Raw genomic sequence first — 23564 nt, 5'->3', positions numbered from 1 at the left:
TGTACATTTCTTATCTCCCTACTAGTGAATACTGCTGGCACTTCCAGTCTATTTTAACCAAACTGATACAAAACCCATAGCCCAAAATTATTGGAATTCAAAGAATATGTTGATGCATACAACCTTTTCCACATCTTTGTATCCCAAGATTCACAATACCCAGAAACTAAAAGCAATAAAATCATCTGTTTCTGAAAGCACAACCTTAAAAGATGTCCCTTTTCATTCTCAAACTCAAAATGAATTGAACCAATTGAAGAAAAAGGTAAAAGACCCTTTGAGCTGTAGTAACAAATTTTGCTTCTGCTGCAGTAGAAGAGACTTTATGGCAGCAGTAGGAGCAGCTGCTCTATTGCCCATTCATCCTTCACATGCTTCTAATGATTCATCACGTACTGATCCCATGGTAAAGTATATAATGCTTCACTTTTACTTTTTTAGTACAGTACCATTATATGTCGTGTTTGACTAGGCACGGAGTTTAAGAAATGTGAGAATGGATTAGAGTCCCATTGGGGAATGTACTATGGTCACCTTATATGAACTTGGGCAATTCCCTTTCTGTTTGGGCCCCATGTTATTGTACACGGTAAAAACCGGATGTGAGTCAAACCGGTGAGACGAGAAACCGAAGGAAGAAGGGGACAAGAACATACATGAAGACTTTCATTCTTAGCCGGAGGAACGCTTGCCCGGAGCTATCGGAGGGGCCATTTGGTCCGGTCCCTTCATCACCGAGTTGGTCGAGGTTCGTTAGCCCGAGTATCCAGGCCGTGGGTCCGGTACAGCCGTTGCACACGAGCCACGCGTCAGTAGCGTCCTGCCATGGTCAACCACCAACCATGCGTGTGCCAGACCGTACGGCCAACCTAATCCCACCAAATCTGTTCAGAGTTGTCCTTATTATTGTTATTTTATGATTCACATGGTATGAGGCCCATAGAGGAAACACTATAAATAGTGCTCATCCCCCTCCTTTGAAGGGGTTGGCTTCTTTATCTTTTCAAGAACATTTGTAATAGAAAAACAATATATACAATCTCTCTCAAATATTGAACTCGGCCCATAGTAATTATTTTCATTTCCATTGTATTTCTTCAAACAGGTGTTGCGTGTCATTTAGCAAACATTAATACACTTCATCAATTGCTTTGCTACATAACGTTCATACATTCCATCTCCCCACGATATACATTGAGATCCAAGCACATATCCTATACTCACTTACAAATTCAATTGATTATCCAAATTCGGGGTAAACAGTTATATTGTCCACGTTCCTGTTGGCAGGCATGCGGGGTGTTAGAGTAGGGTAGGGTCCCACTGGGAATGGGCTGGTTGTTTCCTTGTATTACAATAACAACATAACCAATATAGTCCCACAAGTGGGGTCTGGGGAGGGTAGAGTGTACGCAGACCTTACCCCTACTTGTGAAGGTAGGGAGGTTGTTTCTGAAGACCCTCGGCTCAAGGGAAGGTTAAAAAGGAAGCAGTAATAACAAGCAGAAGCATCAGCAAGATAAAAGGATAACCGAAGTGAAAGGAACAAGTAATAGAAATCTAAGACTTTGCAAAGGTGGTTTCCTTATATTGACTTGGATAATCGTCCCCTCTTGAACTAGCCATTTCTTACAAGAAAGAAATATTTTTCTTGGCTTAAACATGTAAACTACAGTTACATGACTATAAAAGTATGCCAATATTGGTAAATCGGTAAGGTTAAAGTTAAAGAGGTTTCAAATTTAGAAAGGTGTAATTTTTTGTTGGAACTGACTAAAAAGGAAAGAATTGTTATATAAAATGGAACTGAGGGAGAGGGAGTGATTTTTCATAAGAACATAAAATTTGTATGTTGACTGTCATCATAAAAATATTATAACTATGATGATAGCCTACCCAAACTAGTTTGGAATTGAGACGAACTTGATTGATTGACTTGTCTGATATAAAATTGGTCTGTTTTCACACATGTAAACAGACAGTTTGCAGAATTTGGTCATTTAAGTGTTGGATTCTGGCTAGCTTTTAAAGTTATGAAGATTTGAGAACAAAAAGTTTTTGCTAGTTATTTAGTAAAGTTTCCGGAAGTAATCATTACGGAATTTTTTTAACAGTCTGGCAAACCGTCTATATGGAAGAAGCACGATTTAAGTACGAATCCAAGTTATCGGATGACAATCTTCTATTATGACTAAGTATAATTCGAAGTTCCAATTTAGTAATTTAGGCTGCTGTTTCCAAAGAGTTATGGGAACTGATTAAGTAAGAAGTGATCTAGATTTGTTAATATTGTATTTGCTCAATCGCAATTCAATAAATGTTGGAGTGACCGAGTGACTTTATCAATCACTGATCTTACATGTAGGCAATGTTGGATAGGTTGCATCCTCCTAGGCCAGATTGGTACGAGGAGTTATATGCAACAGCCATGAACACAAGTATGAAATCTTACGAAGCAGAGGTTAGCTCATATTGTCCACTTGAGAGCTGCAGAGATTATTTTGAATTAGTAAATAAGATTTTCTGAACTTATACCCTTTTTCTGTAAGATTGAAGGTTACAAGTCAGAGCTTTTTGCTAATCTGAGAGGTGATCAAGCGAAACAAATCCTCGAAATTGGCATTGGGACAGGTCCAAATTTGAAGTATTATGCCAGTAAGGCGGGCACTTCCGTTTATGGCGTTGATCCAAACAGGAAGATGGAGAAATATGCACAAGCAGCAGCAGACGCCGCAGGCCTTCCACCTGCGAATTTCAAATTCCTGCATGCAGTATGTACTTTTAACAGACTGAATGAGTCAATATCTTCATGGTATTTAAGTTATATACTCCCTCCACTCCAAAACAATTGATGTTTTAGGCTTGCGTACATGAATTAAGGAATTCACTTACTCCTAAAATTAAGAGGAGTTTTCACTTAAATATCCTTAATTATGATTTTCTTTTCTTTTTAGGTTGACATTATCATGGTGATTAGAATGTGTCAAGGGCAAGTTTGAAAAAAAAAAAAAAGAATTAAATACTGTCCTGGTTTTGTGAAACATCAATTATTTTGGACCAACTTTTAGAGGCTAAAACCGCAATTATTTTGAACTGGAGGGAGTAGCATTAGAATGCACTGCAAAGTTATAACAGAATTGCTTTATTGTTAAGCTACATGGTTTTATCGGTTACACGTTAACTTGTACACATAAAAGACCTTATAGGATAAGACATTTCTTTTTTATGGCTTTCCGTAGGATGTGTTTTTGCTAGTTCAATGATCAGCTTAATGCTTTTACATCACAGCATCGGCATGAAACTAGTATATGGTAATTGAACTATGTCGTTTGTGACCGTTCCTTTTTTTTTTTTTTTTTTTTTTTTTTTTTTGTATCTTTTAGGCATTGCTTTTTTCTTTTCCTTTTCGGTTATGGATATAATAAAATTTAAGTAGCCTCCCTTAATTCTTCCCTTTTTCCCCTCTTATGACTTTTTGTCATGCGATATATCCTTCCCCTTTGTTTTTTCTTCAGGGTCACCTTGTGCTACGCTCCTTTTCACGTGTTCTTATATTTTGTTTGAGACCAGACTTTTCTTCGTGTATTTCACTTTAGTCATTCTTCTCTCCTCTTTTTATTGCTTTGCTTACATTTCTTATCAGGGCTTTTCATTTTATATTTTAGGCTGATATATGTAATTCAAATACCTCAAACTGTGATTGTTGTTTTTTCTTTAGCTGGTACAGTGACGTACATTATATTAACAGGAGAGATATCTAATACATACTCCGTTCACTATTACTTGTCCAAAATGGATGAAATAATAAATGAAGTGCATGTTTTATCATAATACCTATATTAATTAGTGTTAAGGGTAAAACAGGAAAAAAAGTTAGTTTTCTCTAGATATGCGAAGTTGGACAAGTAAAAGTGAAAATTTATTTTTAGTATAGTGGAAAGTAAAAGTGAATGGAGGGAGTGATTGGAATTTTTAAAGTTGATGTTGATGATTTCATGCAGGTTTCTGAGTCGTTGCCATTACGTGATGCTTCAGTTGATGCTATCATTGGCACCCTTGTGTTATGTTCTGTCGCAGATGTTAATCTGACACTGCAAGGTATATAATCTCTTTTCGGTTTTTGCTTTAATGTTCCATTTCAATTCATAGACTACTTTTATTGCCATTAGTATCATATATTGTATAACCATCAAGCCTTTCTATTTGGACTCATATTTATCTCATGTATTATCTTGTATTTGTCTCATATATAGCTATAATCTTATTCTAAGTGATAGCCTTTTCTGATGAAGTTGACGTACTTGTCACATGTTTGAGTTTCCACTATAAATAGATAAACGGAACGCTCTCATTTACTTTTTTGCTGTTTGGAGAGCAAAAGTGGTTTCGCCATTTACTTATCTCTTGTATATCTACAATATTCTTATTCTCGATGATATCCTTATCTGATGAAGTTTGATGTACTTATACATGTTTGAGTTTTCCACTATAAATAGATGAGCAAAACAGGCTCATTTTGTTCAGCTATTTATTACACTTGCTCTTTTTGTTGTAGAATGCACTCTTTTTGAACATTTATTTTTTTGCTGTTTACAGAGCAAAAGTGGTTTCGGCATAGGACTTCAATGACCTTAATTGTCTTAAAATGTTAACCCTGAAAATGCCCAAAGAAGATGAAGGAGAATCATGCCCCATTTCTGTTTATGCTGCAGCTTGTATATCTACTTTTCTACTGAAATTTCTCGCTCATCTAAACTCACAGTGACCCTAAAACTTCTGAAATTGTCAGTCTGATTATTCTGGTAGATGCAAAATATTTCTTGTACTGTCAAAGGTCTAAGAAATAATTCTAACCATGTTAGTCTTATAGAACCCTCAACCTTCTCTTTGATAATTATCTGCATTGGTTCCTAAAGCAGCCTAGCTGTTAATCCAAAATGTTATGGTTATCACGTCGTTTTCTTTAAAAAAAAAAAACTGAGACTCTTAGCCAGGATGCTGATATATGTTGGTATTTCATTGTTGTTGTCGGAATACTCTTTCCTTTTAGACTTCTATATTTACTTTCGCTTCTTTAGTAAAAAGATAGAAAGGAACGAGGTCCTGATATAATGTTTCATCATTTTTACTTAAGAGGTCAGAAGGGTGCTCAAGCCTGGTGGTGTTTACCTCTTTGTTGAACATGTGGCTGCAACAGGTAAAGATAATGGTCTCTACGCTGTCTCTATCTCTCCATATTGTGTTATCTGCATCAAGTAAAAAGTTTCTGTTTTCCGGATGCACTATGATAGATGGGACAGTTCTCAGATTTGTTCAGGGACTGCTTGATCCATTGCAGCAAACGCTCGCAGATGGTTGTCATCTTACCAGGAAAACAGGAAAGAGTATCACTGAAGCCGGTTTCTCAGATGTAGATAGTCATCAAGTTGTATTATCATCTGCCTCACTGATAAATCCTCATATCATTGGCATGGCTCGCAACTAAACATATCCAAGTCACCAAGTTTTACAATGGTGTCTTTTAAATCTTTTGCTCATGATGTTGAAGCTTCTCCCAGGCATATTTCAACCTCATAATATATTACCCCGGAACAGCAAGGGGGCAACAGCTATTGTAGAATTATGGATCACCGTTTACCAGCAAACAGATGAGTTTAAATATAGTGACATGGTCAGTGAAGATTCATATAGCCAACTAGTTAGGGATTGAGGTGTTGTAGTAGTTGTATTTTTCCATCAAAGAGATCAACCTTGTTCTTGATATCGGGTTATCTGTACTAGTTTGATAGTGTCTTAAGTGAAAACATCAACTTTGTAACGCACAGTTGATTGAGCAACGGATGTTGTATCATAACTACTATGTGTTTTTGCATATCAGAAAACGTTTATATAAGGCTTTGCAAGAACAAGTTCAAGAAAGTTTCTTGATATGTTTTTCAAGTCTGAGTAAATTGAGAGGTACCAGCTTATTACATGAATGTTTTAACATTTTGACTTTTGATCCAGCATCAATAATCTAGAATGTGGAATTATCTAAAACAAACTATTGATGCTAAATTCACTAGACATAGGACAATCAGTACACAAAATTATACCCAGGGAAGTTAGTTTCATATAATTGCCATATCCAATAGCACCAAGTTGAAACCTGAACATAATTGAACCTTGTTCTTCTGAGTTGTAGAACAAATTCTTACCCGTCTCTCATTTGTCCATTATAATATGTTAGTTTTCGACCAAACGCATCATGAAAAAATCCTAGATCATAATATGTTATATGAAGAATGATTAAGTAAATATGCTACTATTGGTACCCTGAGCTAGTTGTCACTAAGCACACCAAATGTTAATTACTTTTGTTTAAGAATAGTGATTATGTTGTAAATGTAAGTCTTTGTGAGCTCTAGCTTAAGTCTAGGTTAAATGTAAGTGGTGCCTCTAATTAACAGAAGCATTAGATTGTTAGTTGGCACAACAAACCAACCTAGATGATAAATGCACCACTATTAGTTTAAAAAGAGGCATATAAACAAGAAGGAAAATGCAGCAGGTGAAAAATGAAACATGTTGCTTTATGTTAACATGATTCAATGTTAAACAACAACATTCAAGTATCTAATATCATAACACATTAAATCAAAGTTAAAAACATGAGACAACAGTCGAGTATGAAACTTGTAGCAAATGAACATATGACAATATTCACTTAAACGCGTATTACGTACGATAATGATATAATAATTTTTATGTTGTAACTTTGAAGAAACGAGTAACAATTCAATCGTCAAGAGTGTAAGTATGATTTGTTAAAAATATTACTAGACGTAAATGCAATTTATTAAGAAAAATACAATGTACATTTGCTTATACTACAAGAAGTACAAATAGTTTGTGCATGCATGTGTTCAACTTCAATGACCTTTAAACCAATAGTTCCATGACCAAATCTGATCTGATTTTTATGATTCTTGATTCAACAGACTCCTTATTTAGTCCACTATCATATCAGAAGAAAAAACCACTTATTTACCCAAAGCATTGACCTAAAATTAACCAAAACTACAAAAGACTCCAAGAAACTCATTGATTTGACCTTTTCCTGTTCAAAATTAAAAATCTCCGATGGTACCCATCCAAAAAATCCCAAAAAATACTCATCACAAAGCTTACGAAATTCTCTATGAAACAAAAAAAACTTGGTTCAAATCCATCAAGTATAGCTCATATTATACCCAGATCAATTGAGTACAAAAACACAACTAAAGCAGCCCAAACAAGCATTCTTTTAAGAATCCCAATCCCAGTCTTAGTCACCTACCGTTACAGCCCGTTGATGAAGTTAAATCCAACGGCTGATATTTAAAATTCTCTTGAAATATCAATCCGCGTCAAAAGGCTATCAACCAATAAGATTTCAGAATTCTGAATACTAACTCATTCATCTTACTATATATGGTCTTCTCATTTTCTCCTGTAATGCATACCTGCAAAAATTAGAAATCTCAGTAGATTCTACACACAGATATCTGTTCTCTTTTCCCCCAATTCTCAAACCCTAACCCTAGATCTCTCTCTTATGGCTACTGAAGAACCAATTGTGGCGATTGAGACTGTTGCTGAACCGGTGATGGAAACTGAACCGACGAAGGAAGAAAACCCAACGGTTCAATCTGATGAACCAAAGAAAGAGAAGGTTACTAAGGCGAAAAAATCAGCTGCTCCTAAGAAGAGAAATCCTCCAACTCACCCTTCTTACTTTGAGGTATAATTTTGTTTTCAGTTCATGTGTTATTTTTTGCTTTCTGATATTCAAACGACATGAATTTTGATCAATTTTTCATTGAATTGATATGCGATCAAACATATAAATTTTGATCTTAAATTATTCAGTTAATCTAATCCATTTTAGTTTCAATTGTTTAGATTTATTGCTGATTAGTTGTTATGAATGCTGGTTAGCTATTGTTGTTTAGATTGCTGATTAGTTTCAATTTGACTATTGAATGATGCAGATGATTCAGGAAGCGATTGTAACATTGAAGGATAAAACTGGATCGAGTCAGTACGCGATCACAAAGTTCATTGAGGACAAACAGAAGAATCTTCCTTCAAATTTCAGGAAACTTTTGCTTGGTCAATTGAAGAAACTTGTTGCTTCTGGCAAACTTGTTAAGGTTAAGAGCTCCTACAAACTTCCTTCAAAATCTGCAGCTCCAAAAGCCGTTGCTCCAAAGAAGAAACCGGCTGCCAAGCCGGCAAAGAAGGCTACAAAGGCTAAGCCGAAGCCAAAACCTGCTGCTAAGGCTAAAACTGTTACCAAACCTAAGTCCAAGCCTGCTGCCAAAGCTAAACCTGCTGCAAAGCCCAAGGCTGTTGCTTCAAAGCCGAAAGCTAAAGCCGCTGTGAAAACTAAGGCTGTTGTTGCAAAGCCAAAGGCTGTGAAAACTAAGGCAGTTGCAAAGCCAGCTAAGGTAGCTAAAACAGCTACAAGATCGACTCCGTCAAGGAAAGTTGCAGCAAAGGCCAAGCCAGCTGCGAAGAAAGCGGCTCCAGTTAAGAAGGCTGCGCCGGTGAAGAGTGTAAAAGCTAAGACGGTGAAGTCGCCGGCTAAGAAGGCAACTGCTAGAAAGGCTAGGAAGTGAAATTGCGTTCAGGAGGGAGGGGTAGTTGTTGTAAATTTAATGGAACTTTGAGGGTAGTTATGTATGTGCGCCCAAATATAGAGAAGAAGAATAGTGTTTTAAGTTTTTTAATTTCCAGCTGTAATTTTCTTTCCAGAATTTTATAATAATCTTTTTCGTTGAATTAATACCCCATTATCTTCTATTCATGTTAATTTTTTCTGCATCTTTACATGTGCCTGTTTTAATTTATAACAATTTTATTAATCACAAATAAAGTTTTACCTAGGTAATAATGAGATAGAATTCTTTCATAAAACTAATATTTAGGTCATCTAAGATTAATAGAAATAATGTTAATCTTAAGAACAAAGGAAACTTTATACTAACAATATAGCAATTTAGTATGTCAAATAAACCAGATTATAATTTTTTATAATATTAATTTTTTTTTATTGCGTGGGTGTTAATACTAGATTACTAGCATAGAGAATAGTGTTTAAAGTTTTTTGACTTCCAGTTGTGATTTTCTTTCCTGATTTCGCTTTTATAATAATCCTTTTTAGTTGAATTAATCCCCTATTATTATCTTCTGTTTATGTTAAATTTTGGTTACTGTTGTAGCTGGCCAAATTCTTCTTGGCGTCTGAGTGCAGCATACGTCTGTTTCCAATTATTCCTCACTCATCAAAATTTTCTCCAAAATAACAAAAATGTAGATATATAAATATAGATATTAAGAATATTTCAATGTAAAGTAAATAATAGGATCGTAACACCACGTAAAATTGTGATAAGATAACAATATTTCCATCTAAAAGTGAAACTTATAGTGATATAATATATCAATATAAGTTTGAGTTACAAAATTTGGCATTGTCAGGAGTATCTCAAGGAACTTCAATCAATTATTATAGGAGTATCACTCTTGATAAAAGATTTAACGTTGTCACACGTATCTCAATTGGAAACTCTAATAATATTGAATTATTAGAGAAGTATCATTTCTCGATTAATTTTATCTTCTCTATTTTAATATGTTCGGAAAAGTATAAAGACTTCGACTTCATATACAACATACATTTTGTCATTCTAAAATCAGTTCCAATTAAGATCAACATTGAGTATATATAAGTTGAAGATCTATAGTTGCATTTGAGTTATATTTGATTCGCCTTTTGACAATACTTACATATAAAAGATTTCGCCCGCATTTTGTAACTGAGGTGATTACCACATACAAATTATCTTCTTCTTTTTCTTCAAGAAAAACTACACTTCACAACAACATAATGCAAATATCTATTTAATGGATCTTGGATATTTGTGTTTTGGGTATTCATGCATAATGTTTGGTGCATTGTTATTCCTGTCTGTGTGTATATATTATTAGGAGGAGGTTGAGCAGCCGGGAAAGAATTAAAAGACAATTTGTGAGCAGTGAGCGGGAGATTATTGAGGATTTCAACGACTCTATTTCTTTACTTTTCTATTTTTCTCATTTTAGTTTTTTGATTGTTTGAGTGTAGTTTCTTTATCGAATATGTTAACGCTTAAATTATTAGTGATTTATTGTTTCTCATCTAAAATGATTGGACAACATAATTATTGAATGATTTTATGCATTTTGCAGTTGAAAAGAGTGATCCAACTCCTTAGGATAAACAAAGCAGTTCAAGATCACTTGATGTTGTCATGTGTAAGAATACTAAATAGGATACTAATCAGCAGCTCCAATTATAGTAATCAAATAACTCCCAACGTCATACATGAAATGTGAATCAATGATAATGTGCCACCATAGATGCTCGACAATAATTAGATAAGGAATCCATGAGAATGTATAAGGGATTTGATAGAAATAAGATCTAGAAGAGAAGAGAAAGGAAGGATTAGGAAAATATAGAGAGGAGAACGAGGAAGAGATGATACCAAATTTTCTATATCCCCTACACTGGCAATTTGTGCTTTAAGTAGTTAATCTTCAAAGCAATCTCGATTTTTCCTCTAATTGTATCCTTGTCTTACACGTGTATAACCACCATTTAATTTATTTCTTGATTGATTGTCGTCGAAAGAATGGTAAATTACTACCTCAAACACAATCATATAAATAAGTGTTTCTTTATTCCCTCTTAGCTAATGACTCAGATCATTACAAATACAAATCCAAAATTGGAGACCCTACAAGCATATTAGCTTTATATTTTATGGAGAAGGGTAAAAAATGCCCTAGCTTATTTGTAACACTCCGTAAATTTGGGCTAGGTGTGAATGTGTATAATGAGTGTTGATGTGACATATTAGCTATATGAATTCTTTCGGGACGAATTTGGGTGAAAGATATTCGTTTTGAAGTCAAACCAAATAGCGAAGTTTATAAGAGTTCTTAAAATCGTCTAAGTCTGCGGTAGTCCTGACTTATGCCCAGTTTTCGAGTAGTTACACTAGGAATTTGAGGAAACTCAAAATATGAAAGTTGTAAATCTTTGAAACCTTTCCATCCATTAAGGTGGAGCTCAAACGGATCTCTGTTCTGGGAGTGATACGCTCAAATTACACCTATTAATGGCGTTAAGCGGACGTTGTCAAATATAGTAACCCAAACAAGGTTGGGGTCGAATCCCACAGGGAATATGGAGAGAAAAGGGTACTAATTGTATGCGATACTAGTCTTTAAAGGCTTTATCCTATTCCGAATAGTTTGAAATAATTGTTGAGTAATGTAATTGAATACTTAGACTTGAATTGTACTTAATGCGAGAGAGAGACTAAGGTTGTGTTCCCCATTTTGATTAGATATTATGCTTCAGGTTTCAATGTGATATATTTCTAATAGTTGTTCTAAGAGTATGCACTTGATCTCTTAAGGACTTCCTAATGTTTCCCAACAGTTAGGCCGTATTTCCTCTTATGATTTTTCCAAATGTAAAAGAGTTGAAATCGAAGAGCGACCAATAATGCCAATTTAGACTTGTTCTTATCCCTAAGTTAGTCTATTAAACGAGAGTTAATGCCCCGAGTCATTGTTATTCAATCTTACCAATACTGACTCTCTTTCCCAAGAAAAGTTAGTATAATGGCTTAGGCTAATGCTTGCAATCATTACCCAACGCTAACGCACAAAGATAGAATAAACACTAACAACCATTATGCATATATCAATAGTAGAAACCCATTCACATAATACCCATCATGGGATCCACGACCTTAGACTTAAAATTAGCTACTCATCATTTTGGTTAACAAAGAAAGCTTAAAAGTTAACATAATATACTTACGATGCTAATACAATATGGAATGGAAGTGAAGTTGGTGCTTTAAATGCTCCAACCACTTCAAATATTCAAGACATAAGTTAATGCTCCAAGAAAATCGGAATTATGAATTAAAACCCTCACTTTAAGTATTTATAGAGCCAAAAATCGCGCCAAGTTTCTGGACAAAAACACCGTTACGGACCGTAACACAGGTTACGGTCCGTCCTTTGGTTTCGTACTTTGTCAGCTTGATTAGATCAACCGTCACGGCTTCTTGCGACGGACCGTAACACAGGTTACGGTCCGTATCTTCCAGCGGATCATGGCCTCAGTCTTCAGTGGCCAATGCGTTATGCCATGACGTTACGCCCCGTAACCTGAGTTACGAGCCGTCCTTCTGGGCGTAACTTGTGACACGACTTAGGCTTCTTACTGGAAATTTCCCTCAGCTTACGGCACACGTTACGGCCCGTAACCTGAGTTACGGACCGTCCTTTATAGCGCCATATATCTGGATCTTCCTCTCCGGTACGGATCACGTTACGGTCCGTAACTCGAGTTACGGACAGTCCTTTTGCTCCAAGTCGTCCGGTTTTTCAGCATTTGTTATCATTTCCGTTTCTTAGTCAACCAACCCTACAAAACCCCAAAATAACATCAGAAACGATGTAAAAACACGTAAAAACAAGCAACACTTCTAGTGACAAAGGCATAAAATGTGCCGAAATTCACGGCACATCAACACCCCCAACTTAAGCTTTTGCTTGTCCTCAAGCAACTTCAACAAGACTCACTACTAACACACGACATCTAGCAAAATAAGAATGACTACGGTGGTTTTGGCATGTGTTTCTAACACAGACTCTTCAATCAAAGAAAAATATTAGGCTCTTATCCACATCCTATTTGTGACACAAGACGCACATTTCAAAACAATTGCAATTCACTATGCAACCTCAATTAATGACACAATCATAGTATGGGAGTCTCTATGCACATGAATTTCAACTTCCGGAAAGCCAGTTACTTTGCAATGTACAATCCTTACGCCCTCACATAGACCAAAGAATGTCCCAACACACATTTACAAAATAAATGGGACAGAAGACTAAAGAGACAGAAGGACACTCATACTCACAAAGAAATTTGCATACCATGCGTGCACATACCATAGGCTTGCCTTTATTTTCCATGCCTTCAACTTTGAACAGTTCGACTGTGATCACATTAGAACTTTTTAGGCTTGTAACGTTGGCTTAGGGACGGGTAGGATGAATATTTGGATAGTGGTGACTCACCCTCCTTGACACTTCATTTTGACTTCATTCACCTTTCTTCCTTTTATTTCTGACCCTACAACTTCAGCGTGGATTTATTTAGAACTTATATATCTATATACATGTACATATCTATATATATACTTTTTTTTTATATATATATCCACACTGAATCATGCCCCGCAATACTCACGATCACCCCCAACATGCCTTTGGCTTTATTTTTTTGCATCTTTCACTTATCACCCCCAACTTAGGCTTTTAGCCTCATTATCCGCATGTTTCGCTTATCACCCCCAACTTAGGCTTTTAGCCTCATTTGTCATTATTTAGTGTCAAAGAGGGACTTGGTGCCAAATGGGTTTATTCACAGAAGGGAAAGAGGTTAGTTCACGGCTAATCAAAGAAAAAGTCTATAGGCTCAAAATGGGAGACTAGGGATCATTTTCTGTACGGGCTAGGCTCATTTAAGATAAACAGGCTTTGGAGTTAATACAAAGAAAGCCTAAGATCACTTCACAATCAAACTCTCCTTAGAATTCACGCACGACCAACCGGGCAAGTTCTAGATTACAAGCATCATACACAAATAGAAACTAAGAACTCACAACACAATGGCATAAGGATTGTTTACATACTCTGACTTCACTTCCGTTTGAAGATTTCACACACATGGACACCCTTTATTTGCAATGTCATTAAAAGAACCATACATGTCAATATCAACAACCCATTCTTGATGTACATCACAAATTATTTTTTGGAGGGATATCATTGACTTGTAAAAACACTTTTATATATGCTAGAAACACAGACCACCACCACTTAAGTCATCATTACTTTACTCTTAACTAAACATCCTAAACATGCTAGGTTCAACATAAAAATAACATTCTTCGGGAATGTTGTTGACACCCAATTTTGTCCCGCCTTTTCTCCGAAATACCTATTTACGCTTCCAATATTTTTGTCAAATTAAAAAATATATTTATATTTTACTCTTATCAATACTGGCGTTTCATTAATCTATTACAGTTACTAGCTACTATTATTATTATTATTATTATTATTATTATTATTATTATTATTATTATTATTATTATATTACCAGTACTATTATAATTCACATTTTTGTCATTTCGGCACTTTTTACCAGCTTACGCACATGCATCGCATTTATCTTCGCATAATTAAATAATAATATTTATTTACTATGGACTTTTGAAATATTGTTGCACGACTATTACGACGGCATATAATTTTATTGTCTGAGCACTAATAATTGCATATTTTATATTAAGTAATATTTTAACAATCTCTAGTATCGAGTTATTTAAATAGGTCTTTATTTAAATGTAGTAGCCCAATCAACTCGTACTATTTTCGAACCAATTCATAAAATCAACCTACATTTTCAATTTACCTGGCCACATTTTAATTCAATCAGCCCGTTCTCTTAATTCACTAGCCCGAATCGATTAACCCACATTATATTCCCAACTCACATCTTCAGACCGAGTCCACATTTTAGCCGACCCAGTCCATTAAATCACTTGGACCAGGCCCAATTCTCATTTAACAAGGGAAACCCTAAGGTTCCCTCATTTCCCTCATCTCCTTCGGCCGCTTCCCCCTCCCTGCTCCCTTCTCTCTCTTTCTCCTTCGTCATCATCATCCCCACCACCGCCGCCTACACCCCGCTCCCAATTCACTCTGTTCCCCACTTCTCCCTGTTCCCCACGCCACTGTCACCCCCACTTCGTCTTGTCCCCTCGCTCCTCTCTCTCTTCGTCACAAGAAACCCTAGCTCGCAACTATAAATACCAGTCCTTGCATCCATTTGAAGGGGGGCTAGAAGTTAAGAGTCTTTATCAGCTTTAAAGATTTCTAGAAATTGTTTCGAAAATAAGAAATCGTCTTCATTTTTTTTTACTTTTAGCCTTTGCTACTGTTTCGGTTCCGAGTGAATTCAAGCTCGGAGAATTTGAAGTTTTCGAGTCGCAAGAAATTCCCCATAGACGACATTATTTCTTTTAGCCGTATTGTTTGATATCGAGTCAAAATCCACACAATTTTTTGTTCTGTTTTGCCCTGGCATCTATTTGGATTCGAAGGGTATACAAATTCGGGGTTCGTAGTGTTTCGAAGTAGATTTGAAGTGTTCGAGGTTAGATCGAAAACCTTTGCCTCACTTCGCTGCACCCGTAGAAGGTCGGTAAATCTTCGTTTAGTTGTTTCTACTCCTATTTTAGTCTTAACTGTTAATTTCTGTCATGCCTTAGTTGTTGCATGTTTGATTTAATTTCCAGCTAATAATAGTTTAAGCATAATTAATGAGCATTAGTTGCTATTTCTGGTCATTTTCTATTAGCAGTGATTTAAGCACGATTAATAGGCATTAGTTATTGCTATTAACAGACTTATGAATGTTAGTAGCTCAGCACGAGTAGGTATTTTTATCTATTGGTTTTTTAGGGTAATCACTTGTTGATATTAACATCGTCCAGTTTAATATGCTGTTTGTATAATGCCTAGCTTATTCCCTGTTACAGCTTGTTATATTAAGATTTGAATTAGTTGTTGATTTGACTGGAGCCTTGTTTGTCATTGGTGGCATGATAACCTCACTTAAAATATGGAAATTTCCTTCCTTATTTTGCTAGAATATGTAGTTAGGGTCACCTAGTAAATCTCTGTTTGGTCATTCAAAATCCTCTGTGCCTTCATGCTGTATATTGTTTTGAGCTGTCAGCTTGTTTTTCAACCTTTAACTCCTTGTTTGTAAAACAAAAACAAGTATGTAAGCACTTATTCTTCATTTGGTTTTGCACTAAAGAATATAGTAGGTTATGGCTGGAGTTTTCACTTCTTTGTCACAGTGAGAATTATTATGAATCTTGTAAAAAGTATATGCTCTAGTTTGTATTAATGTGTGTTTGGGGCTGCTTTCTCCTATTCTCATAGGAAGTTTAAGCTTTTGTTCTATATGTGATCACAAGTATAGATTAAAGAGATGTAAAGCATGCCTATTTGGTCTTTATTGTTTTTTATCATTATAAGTCTCGGATGGTATTTTTTTTTTAAAAAAAAAAAAAAAAGGCTAAAGCCATTTTAAATTTAGTCTAGCATCTGTGAATTTGTACTAATGCTTTGTTGAGCCCTGCAATGGTGTTTGAAGTCCCCTGTTGATAGAATCTGTTAGACATGTGCTGTATAACCTTGTATGTGACTCTGCATGTTTGCTTTCATTAATTGTATGTTTGCTTGCTTTTGTTTGTGTCTGTTAAACTAGGAACTGATGATGAAACATGGACTTAAGGGCAGTCTAAAGTTAGACAAGTACTGAAAGGTTGGTTTGAAAGGAGTATGGCATTTAATATATGGATGAATAAGAGTGTGATGTTTTACTCAAGTAAGATATAGGTTGCAAATGTTGGTTAAACTGATTAGCTGTTAATGGGAATTTCACACCAGCAGTCTGCAAATAGATCTGCATATACTTCTTATTCATTTTCTTTGTTATTTAGAGTTTTACCTAATCTAAGTATATTTATGTTAGTTGAGTTAGCTTATGATTTGGTGTTTGTTCATAGTGGTTCCCATTTGCTAAAAGAGCCGCTTTTATTAGTTCTGTGCTTAAACTTGTGGTCTATGTAAGGTAAAACAGTAAGAACAAGGTGAATGTTGCATTAAAATACATTTAAGGAAATAGGCTGTTCGAACCTCCTTTTAGTCTGTTTGTTCATATGATTCTAGTATTCCTATGTTTGCTGGGAAATGATGTGATAGAAGTATTTTTAAAGTTTCATGTTTTTCCCTTTCCCTTCTTCCTTAAAGTCATATTAGTTGTTAGTTACAACATTAAGCCTGACCAATCCAGTAAAATCTAATCCTAGGCATTGTTTAAAAGAGATAAGGTAGTTTAGAGGTTGATTTAGATTAATATGAATAGATCTCCTACAATGTGTGCTTGTGCTCCTAATTTGAAATCACATCTTTTTACTAATTAGTCATGAATTACTCTCTCTTATGAAACAAAATCTCTTACCTGGATCTTCTTGACTATGGATGATTGAATTTAACAAATTGGTTTAGATAGAGCTTCTGGTATGTTCTCTTTTGAGTATAGAATCGATTTCAAATCTTTGGAACTAAGGACAGATTGAGTCTGCTTATTGTGTATTGAGGTATAGTGGGATATGTCTACCTAGGGTTGCTGTGTATGCATTGTCTTGGTAAAAAATATGATGAACTACATTGGTATTCTTGGTCGATCTCTACTGCTTTAGCTATATACCTTCCTTTTTATGATATTTGGGATACTTGCTTTGTCTAGGCATTTATGTATTGTCAGTACACTTTGCAAATATGCTGTTACAGCTAAGGTATTGTTGTCTTAAGTGTCCAAGCCAGTTTGTTTCTATCTTGTTTCTTTCTGTTGGGTTTCCAGTCCAAGTTGACTCATGGATTATATGATTATATGGCAGAAGGTTTGATTAGTTAGACATAAAGTTAGGAAAGTTTGGGATGATGGCATGAGAAATCAGAGCTTCTTTTTATACAATTCAATCTCTTGTTTACACTAATATTTGGCCTAAATTGAGGTTTATATCATTCCATTAATATGTTGTAGGAAATTTCATGACTGTTGTGTTGTGGATCTCTGTCTAGTTTAAATTTAGAATGTTGTTGCTCCATTTGAAACTGCTACACTTTAAAAAAAAAAAAGAATAAAATTCGAAGTTTTACAAGGGTCTTCTGGAAAGTTGCTTGTTAGTTCTCATCTATGTATGCATGAGATGAAATAGTTTATATACTATATATTTAGCTGCAACTATAGGTTTATCTATGTAGCTATCTTGTCACTTCCTTTGAACCTTCTTGCCTTTATTTTTCTTTGGGGCTTTAAAAGATCAAGTCTTTCATTTTTTTTAAGAAAGGGTTTGTTTCTTTTAAGTAATTCTTGGAGTCTAGATCGGTCAGATTTGTTTTCCTTTTTGTGGAGTTTGAAGTTTTCAATCAGAGTGAATTCTTGGACTTAGAAGTTAGTGGTTTACGTTTCTGAAAATTGTTTGTAAGGGTTCAAGGTTTTTTCTAGCGTAAAACAAATTACTAAGTAGTTAATGGACTATTGCAATATGTTTAATATTATTCATCGTATACTAATTGTTTTCTTCATTTTTTTTATGCATGACCATCGCATACGAGTCCGAGGGACTCGTCATCCTCCGTGTTCGATGTTGGGCTAAAAGCCCAACAAAATCCTCCTCTCGAGTCAGCCCACCCGCAGCAAAAAAATTAAAAAGGGAATTCTGGGCCGAGGCCCATAACAGTGGCAGCAAACAGTGGCAGCCCAAACTGGGCTAGGCCCATCTCACTACATCTTTTCTACACCTCTATTTTATGTTGTTGCATTTAACTTGTATTACGTGATTAACTTTTTTTTTTATTTTTTTTTTTATTTTTTTAATTTAGGTGAACCTTAGCGAACTTAGTGGGTTAACTTTAGTATAACGGGTAGGGATTTTAGAGAAAAACTCAATTAATACCATAAGTTTCATTTTCTTCTTTTTACATTAAAGTTATTTATAGCATCTTAATATTTACTTTCCGAACAATTGATTTTTAAAATAGTATATTTGAATCAAAGGAATTATGTTTTATTTATTACTATCTTAGAAAATTAAAGTGTCACTAACATACGAATATAAACTCAAGTATATTTTATAAACATTGTTTTCAAGATTCATCCAATTATACATATTTTTAGCCGAGCATAGTTAAATAATTTAGTAAAAAGAGAAAGAAAACTCATCATCTTTGCATTCTATTTGTAAATGAGTCTAGATCTTTTGCACCACTATACACATATAATTTAATTTTACCATAAATTTAAATTGGCTAGGTTTCTCTTAAAAGTTTTTATTTATATGCGAACCATTACATTTTGCAAGTCTCATTTTCAAAATAACATTATTATTTAAAGTTTAGCAATATTTATAAGTTTACTTTAAATAACATTCGAAGTCTCCTTTTGTGCAAATTACTTTAAATAACATTCGAAGTTTACTATAAGTTTTGTTTTGAAATAGCATTTTATTTAAAGCCTTAGCATATTTTTTTAATCTTATTTTAAACAATGTTATTATATTTTTCTTTAAAACCTTAGTAATATTATAAACCATTTTCTTAAAGTTTAAGCACCTTGTTTATCCTAACACCTTCCCTTTAGGATAATATAGAGCCCTTACCTAGAATCACATTAGTTAAGCAGACTATTAACGGAGGTTTAGTTTTAACTTTACCTTAGTTAACATCTAGGTGTCCTAATTCACCGTTAAATTAATTAGGTGGCGACTCCTTAAAACAAAATAAATAGGAATCACCAATACGTTGTACTCCTACTATAACCCGGTTAAAATGTGGTGCAACAAATGTTATACCCCATTTTAAACGGGTTAAATTAGAGTATAACATATTGGTGATTCCTATTTGTTTTATTTTAAGGAGTCGTCACCTAATTGATTTTAAGGTGAATTAGAGCACCTAATTATTAACTAAGGTAAAACTAACTAAACCTTCGTTAATAGTCTGCTTAATCAGCGTGATTCTAGGTAAGGGTTCTAGATTATCCTAAAGGGAAGGGGTTAGGCATCCTTTAGAATCCGTTAACTGCGGTTTACCGGTCAAACTTAGGTTAATTAATTAAGGTTAAATATAGTGCTTAAATCTTAAGAAAATAACTTGTAAATATTATTAAGATTTTAAAGGAAAATATAATAATGCTATTTAAGCTAACTTGTAGAAAAATATAATAATTGGCGTAAAAGAAGATTTTAAATGCTAAATAGAACTTAAAGATATTGCTAAAGCCTTAAATGAAAAATATAGTAATGCTATCAAATTAAGATTTGTAAAAAATATAGAATGATTCGCCTATGAATAACAACTTTTTTAAGAGAGGACTTAACAAATGTGATCTTTAGATAAGAAATTATATTATATGAATATGGTGATGTAGAAAAGCCTAGGCTTATATTTTAATATGATGAAAAGGGCATGAGTTTTCTTTCTCTCTTTCTTTAACTTTATTTAATTATGTTTGGCTAAAAATATGTATAATCGGATCAAAAAATGCTTATAAAATATGCTTGCATTAATATTTACATACTAGGGGGGCGTTTTGAAATTTTAAGATAGTAAAATGAAACATAATTCCTTTGATGCAAAATATGTAATCATGCTATTTTGAAAATCAATTATTCGAAGAAAGATAAATGTTATAAGTATTATAAATGATTTATCGTAAAATAAAAAAAAACAAGAATGAAACCTATGGAGTTAATGATTTCTTTCTTAAATTAACTATCCATTATACTAAACCCCACTAATTTGCTAAGGTTCATCTAAATTAACAAACAAAAGTGTTAGTCATACAACATAAATTAAAGGCACAAAAAGAGTAAAAAATAGAAGAGCAAATAAGTTAAATGGGCTTAGCCCATTTAGGACTGCTGGGACCAAGCTGCTGTTGGGCTTTGGCCCAGTCATTTTAACACTGCTTCAAAGGGGCTGCAATTCTGTTTTGTATGATATGGGCCTCGGCCCAGATATTCTATATTTTGCTGTGGACCGAACTGGACAGAGATGACAAATTGCGTTGGGCTTTTAGCCCAACACCGAATTCGGGAGAAGAGCGAGTCCCTCGGACTCGTATGTGGTGGTCATGCAACAAAATAAAATAAAAGGATTAGTGTTGACACCCAATTTTGTCCCGCCTCTCTTCCAAAATACCTATTTATGTTTCTAACATTTTTATGGAAAATTAAAAAAAATATATATTATATTTTAACTATTAGCCTTTTATCAAAGCTGGTGTTTCATTATTATATTACAGTTACTAATAATAATAATAATAATAATAATAATAATAATAATTATTATTATTATTATTATTATTATTATTATTATTATTATTATTATTATAGTTCACAATTTTTATCATTTCAGTATTTTACCAGCTTATGCACACGCATCGCATTTATCTTTGCATAATTAAATAATAGTATTTATTTTACTGTGGATTTTTCGCAATATTATTGCACTGCTGTTACAACGCCATTTTTTATCTAAGCATTAATGACGACATATTCCATATTGAGCAATATTTTAACAGAAGTTATTTAAACAAGTCTTTTATCCAAATTTAGAAGCCAAACTATTTTTTGCACTCAGTCCGTATTTTGATTATTCGGATTTCAAATCAAAGTCCAATCAACTCATAAATATTTTTTGACCGGCCTATATTTTTTTACCCTAATTTGTAGACCAGTCCGTGTTTAATTCGCTAGCTATTCTTTTAATACCTGGTCTAAAAATTGACCCAGTCCGCAAATGGACTGGGTCCGACTCGTTTTACTCAAAATAAGGGGAACCCTTTTAGGGTTTCCCCTCATTTTCTTCTTCCGCCTCATCACCTCCTCTGCTCCGCCTCCTTCACACCTCCATCTCCTCCATCACTCCGACGCCCCATACCCCACGTTACCTCACCTACACCCATACCTCCATCTTCACCACGTGATCCCCATCACCGACACCTCTGACACACCCCACGCCGCACCACACCTGTCTCCACCATCATCATCTCCACTCGCTTCTGACACCCCACCTTCTCCTGCTCCTCACGCACCTTTGTTTCCCCACTTCTTCTGTCCCCCCGCTCCTCTCTTTCCTTCTTCAAGACAAAAACCATAAGAACCCGATAAATAGGGGTGGAGTGGAATCGAAAAGGAGGGAATTTTGAATTCAGGAAACCCCCCCTAAGAATTAAGCTCTCAGCCGCACAATAACCCTTTGAAAATTTGAGTCTTTTAGCCTAAAATTCCATAGAAACTGAAAGTATTCGTTTTGTTGCTAAACATACTCTAAGCCAAAATTTCGATTTTCATCAATCTCTCTTATTTCTGGGAACTGAATTTTGAAGTGTTCGAGGTCATATCGAACCCTCCGTCTCACTTCGCTGCACCCGAAGAAGGTAATTTTCCTCGTCTTAGTCTATATTTCCCTAGTTTTGTTGCGTTAGTGTTGTGGTTCTGTTTCCGCTTGATTTGGTTTGGTTCTGTTGTATTAAGTGTTGTAGCCCTTGTTTCTGCTTAATTAAAATCAGTAAGATTATGTGACTAGTGTTAAGAGTTTTTGTCGCTTTAAAGCTTTAGTTAGTAGAAGGACTAAGTTATCCTTATACCCTTTCAATGTAGATTTTGAGTAATGAGATGACATATATTTTCAAATAGTTAGCTTTTAGTTGAGTTATGGAAGTAAAAGGCTGGTCTTCGTTTTCTTCTTTAATGTGATCACAAATTTATGTGTTCAAAAGCGATTTCGTGAATCTGTTAGGATCTTTAGCTGTTAAGATGGTTAGTTCGAAGAGATGAATTTGTTGATTAAAGTTCGTTATTATTTTGGCATGATTTAGCCCAGATAATTAGTTTTCTTTTGAGCTTCAACATGTCTGCAAATATTAGAATCTGGTTATCCCTTCCCTCTATTTTAGTATTTGAATTAATAAATTAGATTTATTTAAGGGAAACGCCTACAATGGCCTTCTGTTTTGTGTGAGGTCAAGCGTATTATTATCTCTGGTCATGAGTATTATTATCTCTTTGTAATTAGATTGAGCTATCTGTGTCGTTTATATGAATCGAATATCAGTTTATCAAATTACCTTCTTAAGTTTGCCTCTGTTTCTTTTAAAATATTTTGTTTTGGAGCAAACTGATCTTTTCAGAGTTCTTGGGCGAATACGGTAAACAATAGTCATTTTTAAATAAGAATTGATAAGGAGAGTCTAGATATTGTCATTAGCATTAAGGATTCGAATGTTGTTACAACGAAATGCTAGATTTTGGCTTCAACTAAGCTAAGTGTTTGTCGAGATAAAATGACAAAGTCCTAGAAACCATATGTGGTCATTATTTTGAGAATGAGAATAATGGGAACAAGCCCTCTCTGCATTCAATTAGCAGGTTTTAACTTGTACATGTTGCTTAAAAATGAGTAGTGTATTTATATGATTTCACCTCTGTATGTTTGACAAACTAGTTTTGGCAAGGCTATAAGCTCGAGAGGTCATTTTGAAACTTGCTTAAACACTTTGAAATTTTCCATAAACTCTTTTTCTTAAGAATGCATTCTTCTCTCCAATGCTTTATGCAATCAGTTAATCAGTTCTGTTTCCAGTCTTTTCCCCTTTTTCTTTAAGATAAATTTGTTTACTTTCCTCAAGATGCATTTCTTTTAAAAGACATTTTGAATTCTCTTCAAAACTTAATATTAGGAATGAATTTTCAGTTTGCTATACTATTCTATTTAAGAAAGAAATGATGATCTAGTATGTATATCGGGAT

General features: G+C 34.5%; 2 protein-coding genes across 6 annotated transcripts; both read left to right on the top strand.

Annotated features, from left to right (window-relative positions):
- Positions 1–5930, top strand: LOC132607921 (uncharacterized). Of its 4 annotated transcripts, none has more exons than XM_060322015.1 (6): positions 1–406; positions 2366–2461; positions 2550–2771; positions 4002–4098; positions 5142–5197; positions 5301–5930. In XM_060322015.1, exons 1-6 carry the CDS (start codon positions 107–109, stop codon positions 5412–5414), a joined length of 885 nt encoding a protein of 294 aa, XP_060177998.1. In that variant the 5' UTR covers positions 1–106; the 3' UTR covers positions 5415–5930. The 4 variants fall into 4 exon arrangements, with proteins under 4 accessions (XP_060177998.1, XP_060177994.1, XP_060177990.1 ...); XM_060322011.1 differs by having other exon boundaries at positions 5292–5930; XM_060322007.1 differs by having other exon boundaries at positions 2–406; positions 5135–5197.
- Positions 5931–7468: 1538 nt separating this feature from the next.
- Positions 7469–8809, top strand: LOC132607912 (histone H1-like). 2 transcript variants are annotated; one of them, XM_060321996.1, is made up of 3 exons: positions 7469–7762; positions 8013–8417; positions 8451–8809. In XM_060321996.1, the coding sequence occupies exons 1-3, from the start codon at positions 7577–7579 to the stop codon at positions 8640–8642; spliced, it is 783 nt and encodes a 260-aa protein (XP_060177979.1). In that variant the 5' UTR covers positions 7469–7576; the 3' UTR covers positions 8643–8809. The 2 variants fall into 2 exon arrangements, with proteins under 2 accessions (XP_060177979.1, XP_060177975.1); XM_060321992.1 differs by having other exon boundaries at positions 7470–7762; positions 8013–8809.
- The last annotated feature ends 14755 nt before the right edge of the window (positions 8810–23564 follow it).

The sequence above is a fragment of the Lycium barbarum genome, chromosome 1 (genome assembly GCF_019175385.1).
Source record: "Lycium barbarum isolate Lr01 chromosome 1, ASM1917538v2, whole genome shotgun sequence".
Lineage (NCBI taxonomy): Eukaryota > Viridiplantae > Streptophyta > Magnoliopsida > Solanales > Solanaceae > Lycium > Lycium barbarum.
This window is presented reverse-complemented; position numbering and strand designations above follow the sequence as displayed.